We start from the raw sequence: 19897 nt of genomic DNA, 5'->3' as shown, positions 1-19897 counted from the left end.
CCTTTAATCTGACACTGACCCAAAATCCATGAGAACGGGGGTCGCCAAACTATCGCCAGTGGGTAGTATTAGGCCCGTGAGATGATGCTGATAGAAGCAAAAGAATAAAACTAAGCTGCTTCTCATCAAACAATGACTTGCAGTTTTAAATATGCCCACAGGATGTCGCCAGAGCTACACACAACTCCAAACACCCACTGTAACTGTATATGCCACTACCATTTATCAAACAGAGAACATTTAGGTAAACGCCCATCCCAATGTTATTTCATTTAAAATAAAAGTCTCTTTTTGAGGCAATACAATTGCACTCACGTGGATTTTTTTAGCCTGTGTCTGTTTGTGTCCCGCCATAAAAAATATATTTCATGGTGCTCATGGCCGACATTTAAATAGCTGGCCACATTTTTCTCTATATGCTTTTTTATTTCAATTTTATTCATTAAGGTATTAAAAATCACGCAATGAAACACAGATTGCATTCTGTTTTTTTATGCAAATGATCAAAGGATACAGTACATTCCTTTGCTATTATTCTTAATTAAATGTTTATATGTAAATTAACATATTGTATATCTTGTGTGTTTCAAGACCAATTGGATGAAATAGTCCCTTTATAAGCAAACAGTGTCTGAAATAACGTTTGCCCGGACGCCCGGGGCGTGCATCTTTTATGTCGGGCTTTCAACTTTTCAAAACGTTTCCACCCGGTTGGCCGACAACTTTTTCAAAAAAAGAAACAAAAAAACTCGAAAGATTATTTTTTTCAAACCAAACGTTCTCTTTATTCCAATTTCGAAATCTTCGTGCGGTTTAGAAATTTCGGTTCGTTTAGCAAATGCATACTCAGCAGCTAATCAGAAGACTGCGTCGAATAACTTCATGCATCAGGACTTTCCCGAGCATTATAGGGTCGTGCATTTGCATATCATGGATAAATGGATAAGTGGTTAGGAATCAAGCCAAAACCTCAGCCTTGGAAGAAAGATTCAAAAGAAGATAACAAAATTTATGACGCTACAAAACTAAATTTCAAATTAAACGCATCATGGAAAGAGGAGTTCACATGGCTTGTAGCAGACGACACAACGCAAACATTGCATGAATGAAGATGAGTAAATAAAGGTACATACTGATGGCAGATGGAAAACAGTGATGTCATATACATGCAGTGAATGTCATAAGTAGATTTATAATAAACTTAATTTTAGAAGTGTCGTTCTGTTATATATTCTGATTATCAATCCTTAATACTTTGCAACAATGTTTTTTTTTTTGCGATTAGTTGTCTTATTGTGTTTCAAGTTGTGAAAAATGGGGCAGGCAACTTTATGGCTGACAAAAGTTGCCTGCCCTGGTGTCTGGTAAACAATCAAACACAACTGGTGCTGGTAAATACAAATGAGAAACAATGGATTGGGGCAGCACGGCGGCACAGTTCTGAGGTCGTAGGAACCTCCTGCGTGGGTTCAAATCCAGCTACAGTTTGTCCTGTTTCCTCCCACATTCCAAAGACGTGCATTTCAGGTGAATTGGCCGGTCCAAATTGTCCCTAGGTGTGACTGAGCGAGTGAGTTGTCTGTCCCCGTGTGCCCTGCGATTGGCTGGCAACCAGTTCAGAGCGTTCCCTGCCCACTGCCCGGAGATGGCTGGGATGGACTCCAGCCCCCCCGCGACTCTAATAAGGATAAGCGGTACAGCTAATGAGATGAGATGAGAACAATAGATTGGCTTATGTTATCTGTTTTCCTTATGTATTGCAGCGGTATCAGATTTAAGTCTCTCTGCCATTATTTACCCCCATCAATCAGTTGTATTTTTACTCTGGGCCAGCCCCTGTGCAAATGGTTTCAAACCAAATGTTTGCTCACCCCTGCGTGAGATCTTCAACTTTTTAAAGAATGCCAGTTCTTGATAAAGTAACCTCCATCAAATTTTACTGAGGGTAGCAAGTTATTGTCTTGAAATTCTTTGTTCTTTCGCCAATTATAACTCTATTGTCCAAATGTGCTTGTAGATTCCTTAAGCGACTACGGCATTTGTGTGAAAAATTCTTCCGCTACAATACATACAGTAACTTCTTGTGTAAAGTGCGGCAATCAGTTGAATGTTGAACAGTGACACCATCTGACACACCATCTGAGAGTTCATGTTATACGTGTTTGGAGATGGTCTCTGGGTAGAAATTAACCATTCTCACAAGTCTTTGCCTCTGCTTATCTGATATTTTTTCTTGGCCTGCCACTTTGGCCCTTAACAACAACTGTGCCTGTGGTCGTACATATCTTCACTATGTTTCTCAAAGTGGAAACTGACAGCTGAATGCTCTAAAGAACTTTTTGAATAACTCCTCTAAACCAGTGATTTTAAACCTTGTTGGAGCTAACTACATACTTTAGTATAAAGTAGAAGTATAATTTTTCTACTAGTGCACAAAGTGAACTATGCAAAACAAAACCAACATAGCGCAGTGTGACTTCTACTGTTGGCTTTGAGGTCAGGTGTGCATGGCTCTACCTTGGCAAGTGCTACTCTCATGTCATTTTCACAGCAAAGTCTGTTCCTTTTCATTGTATTTATGTCAAGCATCCTTGAAAAAGATTGATTGCAAACTTATGTTGTAACAAATGCAATAGAAAACTCTAGGGCAGGCATGTCGGAAGTCCGGCCCGGGGGCCAGTTACAGCCTGTAATCAAATTTTTACTGGCCTGCGGAATCTGTTATGAGATTCATAAGATGTGCCTAGCCAGTAATGTTAACTGCAGTGTAAGATACATTTGTACCCCCAATAAAATCACCATTTCACCAGATAATGGCATTAGCATATGGGCCACCTTGCCCTTGGCTTTCTGTGAGAATTTTAGCCCATCCCTTTTCCGACATGCCCACTGTAAATATAAAAATGAAAAGTTGATGTGAGGGCCGCCGCTTCCAGGAACAGTGAAAGTATTTTTCACCGAAATCTGAAACAACTGTGTCTGCTTAATTTGCCAAGAGAGTGCTGTTTTCAAATAATATAATAAAGAGGCACTGTCAGACAAAACATCCTGGCTTTAAAAAGTTAACTGGAAACGAACGTTGGGAAAAGGTAAAGCACTGTTCAAAAAATGCCAGACTGAATAGTCGACCTTCACACATTTTCAGCGCACCGAATCTGTCCCGCTTTCCGAAAAGTTTGGACAACCCTGCTCTAAGGCTTTCTTGGAAATAACTGAATACTTTTCCATTTGTTGACACCAAAACGTCCTCACAGTTGTTGTGCTCAATAGTTGCTTTTGAAACCAGTTCTGCTGAATTGAAATGATTTGTCAAAGTATCTATCATTGACATCTTTGAACGTGAATCTCTGTCTCACCCATTCTAGAGATGAGGCTCGTACAGGCGAGTATCTGTCGAAAAGCTTATCTGAGTTTGTGGCAATTGCTTGTTTCAGTTCCATGGGTACAGAAATATCACTAATTCAGGAGAAATCTTCAATTTTACTTAGACAGTTGTCAAAAAAGGGAAATTTAGCAAAGTTATATCGAACATATACATATTTTTCTAACCACTTTCCCGACAGGCTTCACCGAACCCCTGAGACTGACTCACCGAACCCTTAGGGTTTAATCAAACCCAGGTTAAGAACCACGGCACTAAATATTGATTTTGAACGATCTTTGTTTTTGGGTCATTTGGCATTTTTTGAGGCTCCCATGTTGCCACGCTTCAGAGAAAAGGCAAAAAGGAGAAAAAGTTGCAACTGGGCCCCTTAAATACGCTTTCTCATGATTGGCTTTACCTACGGTCAAGGGTAGATAAACTTACCAATCAAATGTGTCACAACCAGAACAGAATCAGGACCCATATCTGTAACGCTAACCACAAGTTTTTTGAGAGAAAGAGGAAGAGCAGCGCCCGCGATCTGGTGTTCGCTGGACGCAGGAGGCAAGTCGCTCACAGAACCGGAACGTGTTCTGATTGGGGAAGTGGATCTTCCGGGGCGGGAGATGGTGGTGTCGAAGATGGAAAAAAACAGGTTGATAGCCAGGACAGGAGAGCAAAAACGTGGTCGGGATCAAAAACGGGTCGAAAGCCGGGACAGGAGAGCAAACGTGGTCGGGGTCAAAAAACAGGTCGTAGCCGGAGACAAACGGGGATATCAGGAACGGACGGCTGGAAAAATGGGTGCAAAAAGCGGGACCGACGGGAGTCAGGGTCAAAGTGCTTGCCTTGTAGAAACAGAGGTTCGCTGACGGACTGACAACAGGCGAGTGAAAGGACTGAGCTTAAAAAGGACGGGGAACCAATCAGGTAGCCCACAGTGGCTGGCGCCAAACGAGCGGGGACAGGTGATACTAATCAGTCATCATGACAAAAGGTATTGTTCCATTAATTAGTTTTAAAGGTATTCAAATCCACAAAACATTAGGTGTGCCCAAATGTATGCACCTGTCTACTTCTGTTTAAATAGATTACTGGACACTTTCTGTTAATCCTGCGCGGATTACTTTGATCCATTATATTCACATGATAGAAAACAACTAGCTCAAAATTAGAGCATTTCATTTTCCAATTCCTAATGTGTAGAAAAAACCCCGTTTCAAACACTTTTAATGTGATTTAAAGCCCGCCATTGACCAAATATGACTTGAGGAACATAACAAACGGCAGTTTTTTATGCTATAATCCTCTGTAATGAAATGTGAGCTGTTAGAAGCGCACAATACGTGCAGATAACATCGGGCAAGCTATTAGAGTTGCCGCGAAGGGGACGAGATGACGATTTATTGTTATCCGCTCTCAAAAGGCCGCATGTGGGGAGCTTAGGCCACATTGTGGAAATCCATTAATTCTCCTGCCATTCCCAGCCTGTATGAAATCAACTCTGCGACGTGCTGATAACGTGCGGGGGGAAAAACTTTAACACGCAACAAGACGGCTTCATCGCTCGTCTGAATTGTATTGCAATCCGCGTATATGGTTAATACAGGAGAAATCAGAGATGATGCGTTTAAACTCTTTCCTTTCCCTTCCCCCCCCAAATCCGCCTTTCCTAATACCAAGATTTTCTCTGTAAAACCCCTGCAACAATGAGGCTCTTTGGCGCTTTTCCACATCTCATCTTATGCAGCCAAAATCTGATGAAAAGGAATGAAGAAGGTGAGATTAACCTTTTCACAAAAAAACCCAGCCCAGATTAGCTGGTTTATGTCTGGGAGTGGGGAATTCACCTTTTTACGATTTTTTTTCTTCTTCTTACATCTCCCAGGTGATGTTCATCGAAGATCTGTTCCCAGTGTCCGGTAGGCTGCCGACATGGAAAGGCAAAAGTTCCCGTTCACCATCGAAGACATCCTGAGGAAATATCCAGATGTGGCCCCGGATAATCGAGAAGTGTGGTGTTTGTGTTGTTGCTGCTGCTGCTGCTGTTGCCATACAAACACCAACATTCCTTTTCAAGGTAGGGCAGGAAATGAATTCTTAAATTATCGTTTTTATTTGTGCATAATGTGCATTTTCCTTACCCAAAAAGAACTCAAAAGTATGGCTGCGTGTTCATACACGAGGTTTTATATAAATTGAAAAATATCAATGACCACGATCGTAAAACATTGGCTGCAATGGGAATCAAACACACGTAATGGCGATGAATTCTAGACACTAATCCGCTAGGGATATAGATTAGTGGTCTGCAACCACCAGGCAGCAGACCGGCACTGGGCTGTGGGTTATTTGGTATCGGGCCGCACTGAATGAAAAAAAAGCCTTATTTTTTGCTTATACCGTGAATGCGTGCCTTTTTTTGCACCCACAAAACTCTAAGATTGGGTGCCGATTATACCAAGCATTTACGGTAGCATATCCCTTTAATTTAACAATATTAATCAGTCGCCAAATATCGCTAACCTTATTTGCTCATCATTGGATGCAACGGGAATCAAACCCAAGCCGCAGAGGTGAGAGCACCCAATCTTAACCACTAGAATTATAAGATCGTGGATGACAAAGGAAAATGCATTCCATTTTATCTCGTCACAATATTTTTAATCTCAGTGCCACGTTGTACAATAAAACAGAGTATGATGGGAAAGAGTTCAGCCAAAACAATGTTGTACAATGTGGCAGCATGAGTTACAATAGTGTGAGGATGAAATAAAAACTAATGCTTTTTTCTATTTTAACTAGATCCCTATTTGTCTAGTGATCAAACAGTGGATTTGGGCTTATCATTAATATATTTTTATCATTACTATTATTATTAAGGGGCAGCACGGCGGCGCAGTGGTTAGCGCGTGTGCGGCACATTTCTAAGGTCTTGGGAACCTCCTGTGTGGGTTCAAATCCAGCTACCGGACTTACTGTGCGGAGTTTGTATGTTCTCCCCGTGCTTGCGTGGGTTTCCTCCGGGCACTCCGGTTTCCTCCCACATTCCAAAGACATGCATTTCAGGTGGATTGGCCAGTCCAAATTGTCCCTAGGTGTGAGCGAGCGAGTTGTCTGTCCCTGTGTGCCCTGCGATTGGCTGGCAACCAGTTCAGGGTGTCCCCTGCCCACTGCCCGATGATTACTGGGATGGGCTCCAGCACCTCCGCGACCCTACTGAGGATAAGCGGTGCAGCTGATGAGATGAGATGAGATTATTACTGATTGATTGTTATTATTACTAATGTTATTATTGGGCAAGAATACGACTAAACATCAAACCGATCCATGGTGTAGAAATGTTGCTCACCACTGATATAAATGACATATGAAAAGGCATTCGTTTTACCTCCTTTTCACACAACTGTTATTCACGGTACCAAAGACGAATGTTAGAGAATGTAATGATCAGAAAGTCACCCTGAAAAATACAAATAAACACAAAAAAACACAACAAGGGAAACAACTACTTGTAGTATCTTATGATGATTTAGACTTTGAAGGATATTAAATAACTCATTGTAAATTGTATGTTGTTATTGTTTTAGTAATTTGCATTGTCATAGAATGATTTTTATTTTGTCCTGTTTAATATCGGTTTCCAGTTTGGTTCCTGTCTATTTTTGTCTTGTTTATTATTCTCTCCAGTTTTTGTTCCCGTCTAGTTTTTCCTGTTTAAATTCGATACCCTATTTCTATATCAATCCTGTCCTGTCCAGTATTGACCCCATCTGTCCGATATCTGCTTGGGCAATTGGTGTCTATCTCGTCGGTCTCTGGCTTCCTGTCTCTCCACGCCAGACCGCTGCCTAACGTGCATGACTCCCCATTTCCCATAAAATAAAAGCTTGTGTGAGAACGTCACGCATTTGGGTCCTGATCCGGTTCCGATCCATGACAGCAATTGCGCATTATACATGAATAAACACGATCAATTTGATCTTTTTGTGTTAATACAAAGAAATGTTTGTTTTATTTGGGGATTTTTTAATATCCTTTCCAACAGGTGATGATACCTTTATTTTTAATGCACTTTATTTGTTTAAATTTATTATTGTCATTTTTTTATAAACCGAAAAATTTATTTAAGAACATTATTACATTTCAATAAACTCACAGTGCCAAGTTAGTCAAAGTGTCAGAGTGTGTTATTTGATTACTAGATGTCACTTCATTGTTTACCCGCAACCCTAATAAGGATAAGCGGTACAGCTAATGAGATGAGACTTCATTGTTTAGTGTTACTGAAAATGAGTGCTAAAAGCACAAAGAAAAATGCAAAGTACAGATACTCACCGCACCATTGTTCTTTTAACTTTTTATGCCCAGGCTTTCCTAAGATTTTTTTTTTCCCGTAGCAGAAAAATGGCGATCAATTATGTCAGCTTCCTTTAAGTGTGGTTCATATTATGTAGATTAAAAACAAATGTTCGACCTATGAGTATTTCAAAACTGCAAGTTTATAAAATAGCTGTTTTTTTCTTTTATTTTCTTATTTATGTATCTCCTTGACCGTCATGCGGTTGTTTGACCATTGACATTACATCCATGAATTGCAAAACTTGAGAAAGAAAGATACATTAGGTTTTTGAGTTTTTCCCTTGCCCTAATGTAGGTTTTAGATCAGGGAATAGTGTTATAATAGTCTGTAGTTTGCAATAATCTGTGGTCTGTGAAGCCCTTTGAGACTCCTTGTAATTAGGGGCTATACAAATAAACATGACTTGACTTGAAAAAATTAAACATACCACACTGTGACATTCAGTATTTTGTTACCTTGGAGACACAGAGACCTCCACCAAAGCAGAAGCGGCACCTGTTTGGTCCCAAAGCCATGAGCACTTTGAGCCTGTCGTCCGAAAAGAAGATGAGGAAGCGGCCCGGACTCCGAGGAGGACCCGGCGACACCGCACCATCTTTACAGAGGAGCAGTTAGAAGCCCTGGAGGAGCTCTTCCTGCAAAACCACTACCCGGACGTCAATGCTAGGGAAGAGCTAGCGCACAGCACTCTTCTCCAAGAAGAAAGGGTAGAGGTGAGGTACTGTGGCCAGTGAAGGCCAAATTATGACTGCATAGGCACACCTAAAAAAAGCCAAACTGGCCAGTGTGGTTTATAATCCAGTGTGCATAATCAACCAGAAAATATGTACATACAATTGAAAAAGCATGCTAGCTGCTCCTCTTGCACTCTTTGCACTACGTAATACTATACATAGCTATAATTATTTAGTATATTATTAATACTTCAATACTCCAACTCAATACAACATTTTATTTATATCTGTACATTCAAGGAAACTGTGTGGGTCAGAAGAATCAACATTTTACAATAGAATAGAATAGAATAGAATATACCTTTATTGTCATTGTTACAAAATGGGTTAACATATTGTGACAACGAAATTGGGCATGACACTCCAGTTTCACACATCACAGTGAGGTAAAAAAGCCAAGAAGATAAAGGAACAGAGAAGATAAGGTTATAAAACAAGAAATGTCGGCATGTAGGATGTTACATACAGTTTGGTATCGTAAGGGTTTGTGCAATTATACATTTGGTGCAAAAATAGTCATCATATTTCGTTCTGCATACACGTGTACAAGAATGACAATAACGTATATCTGAATCTGAATCTAATACAGTAACCATTTATGAACGAATTTCATTTCATTTCAATTCAAGTTAAATGTGAAACAGAAAGTCATAATGTTAGTTTACAGTGCTGTGAAAATCTATTACCCCCTTCCTGATTTCTGTGTTTTTTTGCATATTTATCACTCACAAAAGGTTATAAATGATCAAACCAATCTTAATATCATACAGAGACAACCCAAGGAAATACAGAATGCAATTTTGAAATGTTAATTCCATTTATTAAGGCACCCCCAAAAATCAAAACCTATCTGGCCCTATGTGAAAAGGTCAATGTCCGGGGTGTGTTCTACAAAAGCTTTAAGGAAGAATTAACACCAGTACTGCATAAAGTATTTAACTATGCTCTAACAAAAGGAGATCCCCCCAAATCATGGTTGGAAGCCATCATAACAGTCTTGCACAAAGAAGGAAAAGACCCAATATTGTGTGAAAGCTATAGACCAGTTAGTTTACTTTGTAATGATCTAAAAATTCTTACAAGCATACTGGCAAAAAGAATGCAGAAATTTATAGCGAAATTAATTAGAAATGATCAAACAGGGTTTATTCCGGGAAGGCTGGGTGCAAACAATATTAGGAGGATACTAAACATAATTACGAGCACAAAATATAAGACCCAACCCTCGATGTTACTGAGCTTGGATGCACAAAAAGCTTTCGATAGGAGCTTCTTACATCAATCACTTATAGCTTTTGGCTTCCCTCAAAAATGTGTTGAATGGGTGAAAATAATCTATAAAAATCCTAAATCTCGTTTTAGAGTAAATGGTCACTGTTCAGATTTCTTTGATATCAAAAGAGCAGTCCGGCAAGGGGATTATTTAAGCCCACTCTTGTTTGCAATAAGCATAGAACCACTCGCAGAATCAATTAGACAAAATGAGCAAATAAGGGGGATATTTGATGGAGGAGGAACAGAACATAAAATATCATTGTTTGCAGACGACCTGTTGGTAATGCTGAAGGAACCTTCGTTATCAATACCACCACTGTTGGAGAGCCTTAAAATATATAGAGAAGTAGCTGGGTATTCAAATAATGAGAGCAAATCAATAGCAATGATGATATCAGGAAAATGTCCAACAGATGTGATTGAAAGATTTGATTTTAAATGGACAAATGAAGGGTTTAAATATTTGGGGGTGACCATTACACCACATTCCACACAGCTGTTTGATGCAAATTATGGAATGTTGATAAAAGAAATAAGGAAAGATTTGGAAAAATGGGAAATTTTGCCCTTAAGTCTTATCGGAAGGATAGAAACAATTAGAATGAACATATTACCAAGACTATTATTTCTGTTTCAATCCCTTCCTATCCTAACAAAATTCCTTTGGCAAAAGAAGAAACCTAGAATAAAATACAAAACCCTGTTAGCTCCTAAAGAAAAAGGGGGCATAGACCTACCCAATATTAAATATTACTATTGGGCAGCTCAAATTAAAGCACTCATCTTGTGGATTACTACAGACAAAGATACGATATGGGTGGACATGGAGCAGCGATCTTGTCCAAATATGCCTGTGGAATCGTTACCATACATATCAGTCACGAGGTGGACGAAATTAAAAATCCAGAATGAATGGATTAAGGGAACTATCAAAACTTGGTCAACAATACAAAAAAAATTAAAAATATTAAGATCTGTGAATAGGGCTACCAAAATAGCGAAAAACCCAGACTTTAAACCTGGGGTTATGGAGGTAGGGTTTCAAAAATGGGTCCAAAAAGGACTGATGTTGATTACCCAAGTATTGGAAGCACAGGCAATAAAATCATTCGAACAACTCCAACAAGAATTTGACCTACCTAGAAATGATTTTTACAAATATTTGCAACTAAGGCATTACCTCCAGAAACACGAGGAATGGGGGAAAATATGTAAGGAGCCAACTAAGGTTGAGGAATTATTCATATCATATACAAAAGGACAATCAATAAAGGGGGTTATAACAAAACTATATAAAGCCCTGAGAATGGATCTCAGTAATGAGGACATGGCAGTTAAGGAAAAATGGGAACAAGAAACTAATGTAGCGATAAAAGACAACGAATGGGAAAAAACATTGAAAGAGGGACACAAAATAACCAACAGCCCGACTTGGAGGGAGTTTGAATGGAAAGTAAAAATGCGATTCTTCTATACACCCTCTATCACTTCAAAATATAAAAATACCTCAAATCTATGTTGGCGTAACTGTGGGTGGGTCGGAGACTTTACGCATATTTTCTGGAATTGCCCTGTAATATTAAATTTTTGGAGAAGTATCCAAAGAGAAATAAAATTAATTACTGGCTGGGAGTTGCGGTTGGACCCAAAGGCTTACGTAGTAGGAATTTTGCCAGAAGAATTACTATCTGGTCAACAGAAATATATACTAAGGGTAATGCTTCTGGTAGCAAAGAAAATGATCACAGTGTCCTGGCTGAAACCACAACCTCCTGACATAAAACAATGGAGAGACAAATTAAAGCAAATGTACATTATGGAAAAAATCACTGCAAGACTTCAACTGAAACTTGACCAATTCGAGAAAAGATGGAAGCCTATCACACAAATTTTACTTGATGTCTAAACACCTCCCCCCTATTTATTATGGGGTTTTTTTGTGTATATATATATATATATATATATATATATATATATATATATATATATATATATATATATATATATATACTGGACTGTCTCAGAAAATTAGAATATTGTGATAAAGTTCTTTATTTTCTGTAATGCAATTAAAAAAACAAAAATGTCATACATTCTGGATTCATTACACATCAACTGAACTATTTCAAGCCTTTTATTATTTTAATATTGCTGAATTTGGCTTACAGCTTAAGAAAACTCAAAAATCCTATCTCAAAATATTAGAATATCATGAAAAAGTATACAAGTAGGCTATTCAACTAATCACCTGAATCATCTAATTAACTCGAAACACCTTGCGAGGGTTTCCTGAGCCTTAAAAACACTCAGCTTGGTTCAGTAAATTAAATCACTACTGATCTGACTGCTGTCCAGAGGACCATCATTGATACCCTCCATCAGGAGGGTAAGACACAAAAAGAAATTTCTCAAAGAGCAGGCTGTTCACAGAGTGCAGTTTCAAAGCATATCCACAAAAAGTCTGTTGGAAGGGAAAAATGTGGCCGGAAACGCTGCACAACCAAGAGAGATGACCGCAGCCTTAACAAAATTGTGAAGAAGAGCCGCTTCCAGAATTTGGGGGAGCTTCAAAGACAGTGGGCTGAAGCTGGAGTCCAGGTATCAAAAGCCACAGTTCACAGACGTGTCCGGGAAATGGGCTACAATAGCCGTATTCCCATGGTCAAGCCACTTCTGAACTCAAGACAACGGAAGAAGCGTCTGACTTGGGCTATGGAGAAGAAGCACTGGACAGTTGCAGAGTGGTCCAAAGTCCTCTTTTCAGACGAAAACAAGTTTTGCATTTCATTTGGAAGTCAAGGCGCCAGAGTCTAGAGAAAGGCTGGAGAAGAGCAAAATCCAAGTTGCTTGAAATCCAGTGTGAAGTTCCCACAGTCAGCAATGGTTTGGGGAGCCATGTCAGCTGCTGGTGTTGGTCCACTGTGTTTCATCAAGTCCAGAGTAAATGCAACTGTGTACCAAGAGATTTTAGAGCACTACATGCTTCCATCTGCTGAAAAGCTCTATGGAGATGAGGATTTCATTTTCCAGCATGATCTGGCACCTGCCCACAGTGCCAAAACCACCAGTAACGGGTGCACTGACCATGGCATCACTGTCCTTGATTGGCCTGCTAATTCCCCTGACCTGAACCCCATTGAGAATTTGTGGGGTATAGTTAAGAAGAAGATGAAAGACACCAGACCTACAAATGCAAATGAGCTGAAGGCCGCTATCGAAGCATCCTGGGCATCAATAACACCTCAGCAATGCCACAGGCTGATTGCCTCCATGCCACGCCGGATTGATGCAGTAATCCGTGCAAAAGGATTCCCAACCAAGTACTGAGTGCATCAATGGACATTTTCAAATGTTTGATTTAGTTTTGCTGTTATAAAATTATTTTTTTTACTTGGTCTGAGGAAGTATTCTAATATTTTGAGATAGGATTTTTGAATTTTTTACAGCTGTAAGCCAAAGTCAGCAATATTCAAATAATAAAAGGCTTGAAATAGTTCAGTTGATGTGTAATGAATCCAGAATGTACGACATTTTTGTTTTTTTAATTGCATTACAGAAAATAAAGAACTTTATCACAATATTCTAATTTTCTGAGACAGTCCAGTATATATTTCTTTTTGTATGGATGTATTGTATGAACATTTATTCTTCTTTTCTATTAATAGTATTTTTTCTTCTCTGTTGTTCCTTCTGTTATTTATGAGTGTGTCAAGTGTATATATTTTGTGTTGATGTAAGATGGTGGAATCAAACCTCTGTCAAAATTGGTGTGAGAAATAAAAAGTTTAAAAAAAAAAAAAAAGAAAAAAAAAAGGTCAATGTCCCCTAAGCCAAATAGCGAATTGGGCCGTCTTTTGCAGCAATCACAGAAATGGATTGGTAATGAGTCTTTCACAACGCCGTTGGGGGATTATGGCCCACTCTTCTTTACCAAATATTTTAAAATCTGCCCCATTGGAGGGTTTTCTAGCATCAACTGCCCGTTTAAGGTCACGCCACAGCATCTCATTTGGATTTAAATCTCGACTTTGACTTGGGCACTCCAGAACCTTAATTTATTTATTTATTGTAGAATAGAATAGAATAGAATATACCTTTATTGTCATTGTTACAAAATGGGTTAACATATTGTGACAACGAAATTGGGCATGACACTCAAGTTCACACATTCACAGTGAGGTAAAAAACCCAAGAAGATAAAGGAACAGAAAAGATAAGGTTATAAAACAAGGAGGATAAGGTTATAGTTATAATTTACACAAAACTTACCCAAGAAATGTCGGCATATAGGATGTTACATACAGTTTGGTATTGTAGGGATTGCGCAATATGCATTTGGTGCAAAAATAGTCATCATAGTGCAAAAAATGGTCAACATATGCATTTGGTGCAAAAATAGTCATCATAGTGCAAAAAAGCTAGTCAACATTGTGCAAGGTGAGCAGTAATCATAGTGCAGTCAACATTGTGCAAGAAACATAAACATGAATACCATTGACGTTCGTATCAGGTAGTGTTTTTTGCAAGAGTTTTTCATCCTGTGGTGAACATGCTGGTGTGTTTATGCCAAAGTCCACCCAAATATTTCTTAATAATATTGATAAGTTTAAAGGTTAGCAGACACTCAAAATGAGGGGAGAAGACATTGATGGATTTTGAACTTGTACAAGAAGGAAATTCAATGTATTCTAAAGGCCCATTACAAAAGCAGATCCGCCCTGAAGGGTGTGGAAATAAATGAATAGCAACATGATTGGCTGATGGTGACGATCATGTAAACAGAGTAAAATAGTCAAAATAACCAACAAAAGGGAGCAATAATAGTCAAAATAAGAAACGCATCCTATGCAATCTGCAGGTGTCCAATATTAAAATCAGAATAAACATATCAAATATGATGCATGAATCCCCAAACGCCCAAACACAGAATTTTGATGAATATTACATTTTCAAAATATCAGGCTGTAATGATTACTCATTGCCCTCACCTTTGCCCACTCTTTTGGTGCCTGCTGCTGCTTGTTGCCTGAGTGATTCCCCCTCCTATTTCTACCCAGTACGCTAGTCACTCCTGGTCAGTCCGTCAGCGAAGCTCTGCATACGCAAGGCAAGCACTTTGACTCTGGCTGCCCCTCTGTCCCGTTTTCTTTCGTTTCCTACTCGTCTGTTTCTGATTTTCGCGTTTATCTCCGGCTAGCAACCCGTTTTGTCCATTTGACCACGCTCCGATCTTCCGTCCCGGCGAATCCCTTCCGCATTCCGATCACGCTTCGATCCCATGAGCTGCTTGCTCCTCCTGTCCAGCGAGCACCGGATTGCTGGCGTTTGTTTCCTCGAGATCCCAATAAACTTTTGTGTGAAACGTTACGCGACTGGTTCTCCCATTTTTTCTGGTTCTGACTCAGACATTTTCCCCAATTTTTATCGATCTTAGGTCGTCCATTTTTTGCCATCCACTTGCCATCCACTGAATGTAACATTAAAATTTACCAGGACCATGACCAATCATGTTTCACAAGTTTTCTGAAGCAGGGCTGTGATTTGTTGTAATCTGAGGCCTTATCGACTATGATCTCTGTGTTGTGTTTGTAAGGTTTGTATCCCTTAATAAGGAGAATTGCAATCAGTAATAAGGGGAGCGTTTGGTTGTAGTTGACAGGGATGATCAACAGCAGGTAACAAAATAGACGCCACTGAAGTTGGATACAAGAGATTTATTTCATATTCTACAAATGAACTAATAAGCAGAAGTCTGTTTTCATATTATTGTCAATGTATTTCAGGGGTTGGTTTCCTCTCCTATCTATTTTGAATCCTTTCCTCCTAGCTTCTGATCAGTTTTGCATTTCTTTCTTGTTTTTGTTTGTTATACAAAGATAACTATTTGAAATATTCTTGCTTCTTCTTCAATGAAGGAATCCTTCTTCCCTTTGTTGTCAGAACCGGAACAAATGGAAGACCCAATCAGAGATTCAGATTCAGATTCAGATTTACTTTATTGTCATTCGTGTACACGTGTATACAGAACGAAATGTCGATACATCTGACCCGCACAGTTTCTTTGAACGTCAGCCGGGATAGATAAGATTAACCATGTCTTCGTCAGAATTTTAGCGCAGCAGTTCGTCATCTCGCGGTTCGATGCCTCTTCCAGTTGTTAAATGGTCCAGTTTATTGTCCAGAGAGCGAATGTTAGAGGGGTTAGCCTTTAGCCTAGCTGTTAGCCCGGCCCGCTTCGTCGAGGGGTTAGCCTTTAGCCTAGCTGTTAGCCCGGCCCGCTTCTTCGTCGCGCCGCTGTCTTGCCACTCTGCTTCGCTGCTTTGTAGGCCGCTGGTCTTGTAGGTCTTGTTGACATAGCAGTCCGTGGCTAATAAACACTCCCGAGTGGTCGTAGCACCGAGCGCTTGATGTCGAGTGGTCGTAGCACCGAGCGCTTGATGTCCTCGTTCGGCGGTAACGCCGCCGTCTTGCCACTCTGCTTCGCTGCCTTGTAGGCTGCTGGGTCTTGTCGACATAGCAGTCCGTGGCTAATACACATCAAGCGCTTGATGTCTGGATGATCGCATATCCAGCAAAAAAAAACTGCGATCGTAACTTAATCTGCAGTTCGAGCCGACTTAGTGCGCCATCAAAACTGAGTCGAAGACTGGATCTTATGGCCGACGCGTAAAAAAACCGTTGCAAGTCGATGCGGCCGCAGCCATCAGGGCGCCGCCATCTTGAACGCCACAATCGCGTAACGTTTCACGCAAAAGATTATTGGGATATCGAGGAAACGAATTCCAGCGATCCGGTGCTCTCTGGACGAGGGAAGCAAGCCGCTCACGGGATCGGAGCGTGTTCGGAATGCGGAAGTTGATCTTCCGGAGCGGGAGATCGTAGTGTGGTCAAACGGGGAAAAACGTGTCAATAGCCGGGACGGGAGCTCAGAACGTGGTCGGCGGTCAAAAACGGGTCATTAGCCGGGACGGGAGATCAGAACACGGTCAGATTTTAACAACAGGTCGTTAGCCGGGACGGGCGATCAGAATGTGGTTGGGGGTTAAAAACGAGTCGTAGCCAGAGACAAAACGGCACCGACGGGAGTCAGAGTCAAAATGCTTGCCTTGTGTAAACAGAAGTTTGCTGACAGACTAACAAAGGGCGAGTGAGAGCACTGAGCTTAAATAGGAGGGGGAACCAATCAGGTAACCAGCAGCAGCTGGCGCCAAACGAGCGGGCACAGGTGAGTGTAATGAGTAGTCATGACATTTGTTCTAAATTTTTTTCCCAGGTTTGGTTTAAGAACCGCAGAGCCAAATGGAGACGCCAGAGAAGACTCTCGTTGAATACAGGAAGTACAGAAAACTAACTTTGTAAGGATTTGCATCAATCCCGATCAACACTAGGAATGTTGACTAGTTGCTGGAGATATTTTCTTCACGGTGAGCATCGAGACTCATCGAGAAATCCCTACGTGCGAATAAGATAAAGAAAGGTGTTTTGTGAACAAATAGAGACCATTTCAAAAGGAAAATGTATGAATGCATTAAACATTGTGTACAGGTGAACACAGTATAGGGTGCTGTTTATCTTATCATTGTAAATATTTGTTATCCCTTAATTTGTCTCAATTGTATCAAACATAATCCTTGAAGTGTCAACCTTTTCTAGAAAACTTCCACGATGTGTTTCTTAATTGCCCGGATGGCTTTCACAGCATACTGTTGGAATGTCAGGTTTGTTTACACAGCATGAATAAAAACTTTGTTTTTAAAATAAATATGTTCGTGTATGTGAAATCAGCCATTCATTCTAAACATTTACCCCTTTTGAGTTTAAATAAGTTTACTATACTACTACCATCGAAATTATTTTTCATATTCGTGTATTTATTCACTAAAATAATTGTTCCATTCCAGCGACAGCATTGCGTAGCTTCTATTGATAAACTGACAGTTTAAGCCATCTTTAATTTTTAGATGTACAAATAAATGTATTTAAATATTTAAAGATAAAACAACAGTTTTTTATCCAAATTTACAGTATGAAAAGGAGCAGGAGGTAGTATATGAAATCCCCACCTCGTATAACTACTTAAGATGATGATATAGAATCAATCTTCGGATTAAAAGCATTGATGGTTCAACGTATTGGTGCACTTTTTCCCAAATGATAGAAAATTATGTGTCGAGAAATAATGAAAAAAAAATCATATGAAGTAAATAATATTGCACATAATTTTGCTGATTTTAAATATCATTTTCTTATTTAACTTAATTTTTTCTATTGCGAAATAGTTTTAGATCATTTTAAAGTCATATTTGTCACGGCCAGAATAAACGGTGGACCCAAATGCGTAAAGTTTCACACAATGCTTCACTAAGGGATCGGGGAAGTCAGGGCGGGAGGAAAAAGACATCGATCTGGTGCCCGCTGGCCAGTAAGAGCAGGAAGCCCTTGCGAACGAAGCGGGGTCGGAGATCGGAACAAGTCGGCAAGCCGGGATGGGAGACGAAGCGTAATCGGAGATCGGAACAAGTCGGGTAGCGGGACGGGAGACGGAGCACGATCGGAGATGGGAACAAGTCGGGTGGCCGGGACGAGCGGGAAGTAGGGAATCGGGGATTGATACGGGAAACAGAATCAGGATATGGGTAGCCGGGACAGGAGAACGGAGCTTGGATCGGGGATCAACACAGGAAACAGAATTACAGTAGGATACGAGTAGCCGGGACAGGAGAAAGGAGTTTGGATCGGGGCCCAATACAGGAAACAGGTCGGGATCAAAACGGGAGCCAGAGTCAAAAGTGCTTACCTTGCATGTGCTGAGGTCCGCCAATGGACTGACCAGCAGTGAACGAGAATGATGTGTTTAAATAGGAGGAGGAGGAATTAAGGAACGAGTAGGAGATGTGGCTGAACGAGTGAGCGCATGTGAGGGCAATTGGCAAATCATGAAAATTTTTAGGTTATTTTGCTAAAAGAAACAAGATAAAGGTATAGTTAAATTTGAAAAACAGATGAAAAAAATAGTAAAATGTAAAATTACATCAAATTTATTAACCAAAATGAATGAGTCATGGTGACCAAAACTAAGATAATAATGTAAGATTTTGTTTTTTTTTCCTACCTCAGGGGTGGCGATGGAGGTTTTTTTTATATATACTTTAAGTGGACACCGTGTAATATTTCACCACTAGTTGCCGCCGTATTGTGTAGTCCTCCTAAACACAAGTGTTACAAAGCACAAGGAAGAATACAAACTATGGAGACTCAAATTAACCTACAATGTTCTTCTCATTTTGCTGGCCCAGCCATTCACAAGTTTGGGGTTTTTGCGGTTACCTGTAGCAGCAAGATGGCAAACAATCATGTCGGTCCCTCTTGGTGGGGCTCATGTTGCATACCTGTCAACGTATAAGTTGGGAAATAACTAAGAAAGATGCTGAAATAATTGGTTGTGCTGTTTACTTGGAAAATAAAATAAACTTGTTTACACAAATGATCTTTTATTCTACATAGTCTGTCTACAACCCAAAGATCACGTAGACACAAAATTAGCATAGTAGCCATTTTGCTACTTGTACACCATCCCCAATAAACCATAAACTTGAGAAGGGACTGCACAATACACAAAGAGGTAAGTATTAGTTTCAGGAGCGAGCAGCAGCAAGTCAACTGCAGGAGAGAGAGTGGGAAAGGTGAGATGGCACAACATTCATTTGGACAGGTAACTTAAAATTAGTTTTACCTGGTTATATCAGTATCAGAAATTATTTTCCCCCCATTTTATTAACACTCCACTTATTGAAACATGAATATTTTGTTTGTTTGTTTGTTTGTACATGATTCAATTGTTTGTTTGTTTGTACATGATTCAAATTGAATCTTTTCTTCCGGCGCCGTCACGAATGGCAGCCACTCCAGCAGCTCCCGTGTTATTTTCGATTGTTCTCGATTGTTCTCAGCTCAGGGATGCTGCTGGAAATGTGAATTTCCCTTCGGGGATGAACAAAGTATCTATCTATCTATCTATCTATCTATCTATCTATCTATCTATCTATCTATCTATCTATCTATCTATCTATCTATCTATCTATCTATCTATCTATCTATCTATCTATCTATCTATCTATCTAGCTGTGAGTAAATAGGTGCTGCGTTGTGTTTGTAAGGTTT

General features: G+C 39.9%; 1 protein-coding gene across 1 annotated transcript; it reads left to right on the top strand.

Moving 5' to 3' along the window:
* The first annotated feature begins 4894 nt into the window (after positions 1–4894).
* LOC148350886 (uncharacterized) lies at positions 4895–17383 on the top strand. The gene is made up of 4 exons (XM_088320026.1): positions 4895–5143; positions 5253–5444; positions 8190–8440; positions 17010–17383. The coding sequence occupies exons 2-4, from the start codon at positions 5300–5302 to the stop codon at positions 17085–17087; spliced, it is 474 nt and encodes a 157-aa protein (XP_088176152.1). The 5' UTR covers positions 4895–5143; positions 5253–5299; the 3' UTR covers positions 17088–17383.
* The last annotated feature ends 2514 nt before the right edge of the window (positions 17384–19897 follow it).

This window comes from Urocampus carinirostris, chromosome 16, assembly GCF_059441175.1.
Source record: "Urocampus carinirostris isolate Australia breed hairy pipefish chromosome 16, RoL_Ucar_1.0, whole genome shotgun sequence".
NCBI classification, from domain to species: domain Eukaryota; kingdom Metazoa; phylum Chordata; class Actinopteri; order Syngnathiformes; family Syngnathidae; genus Urocampus; species Urocampus carinirostris.
The sequence above is the reverse complement of the archived record's forward strand: the minus strand, read 5'-3'. Positions and strand labels throughout refer to the sequence as shown.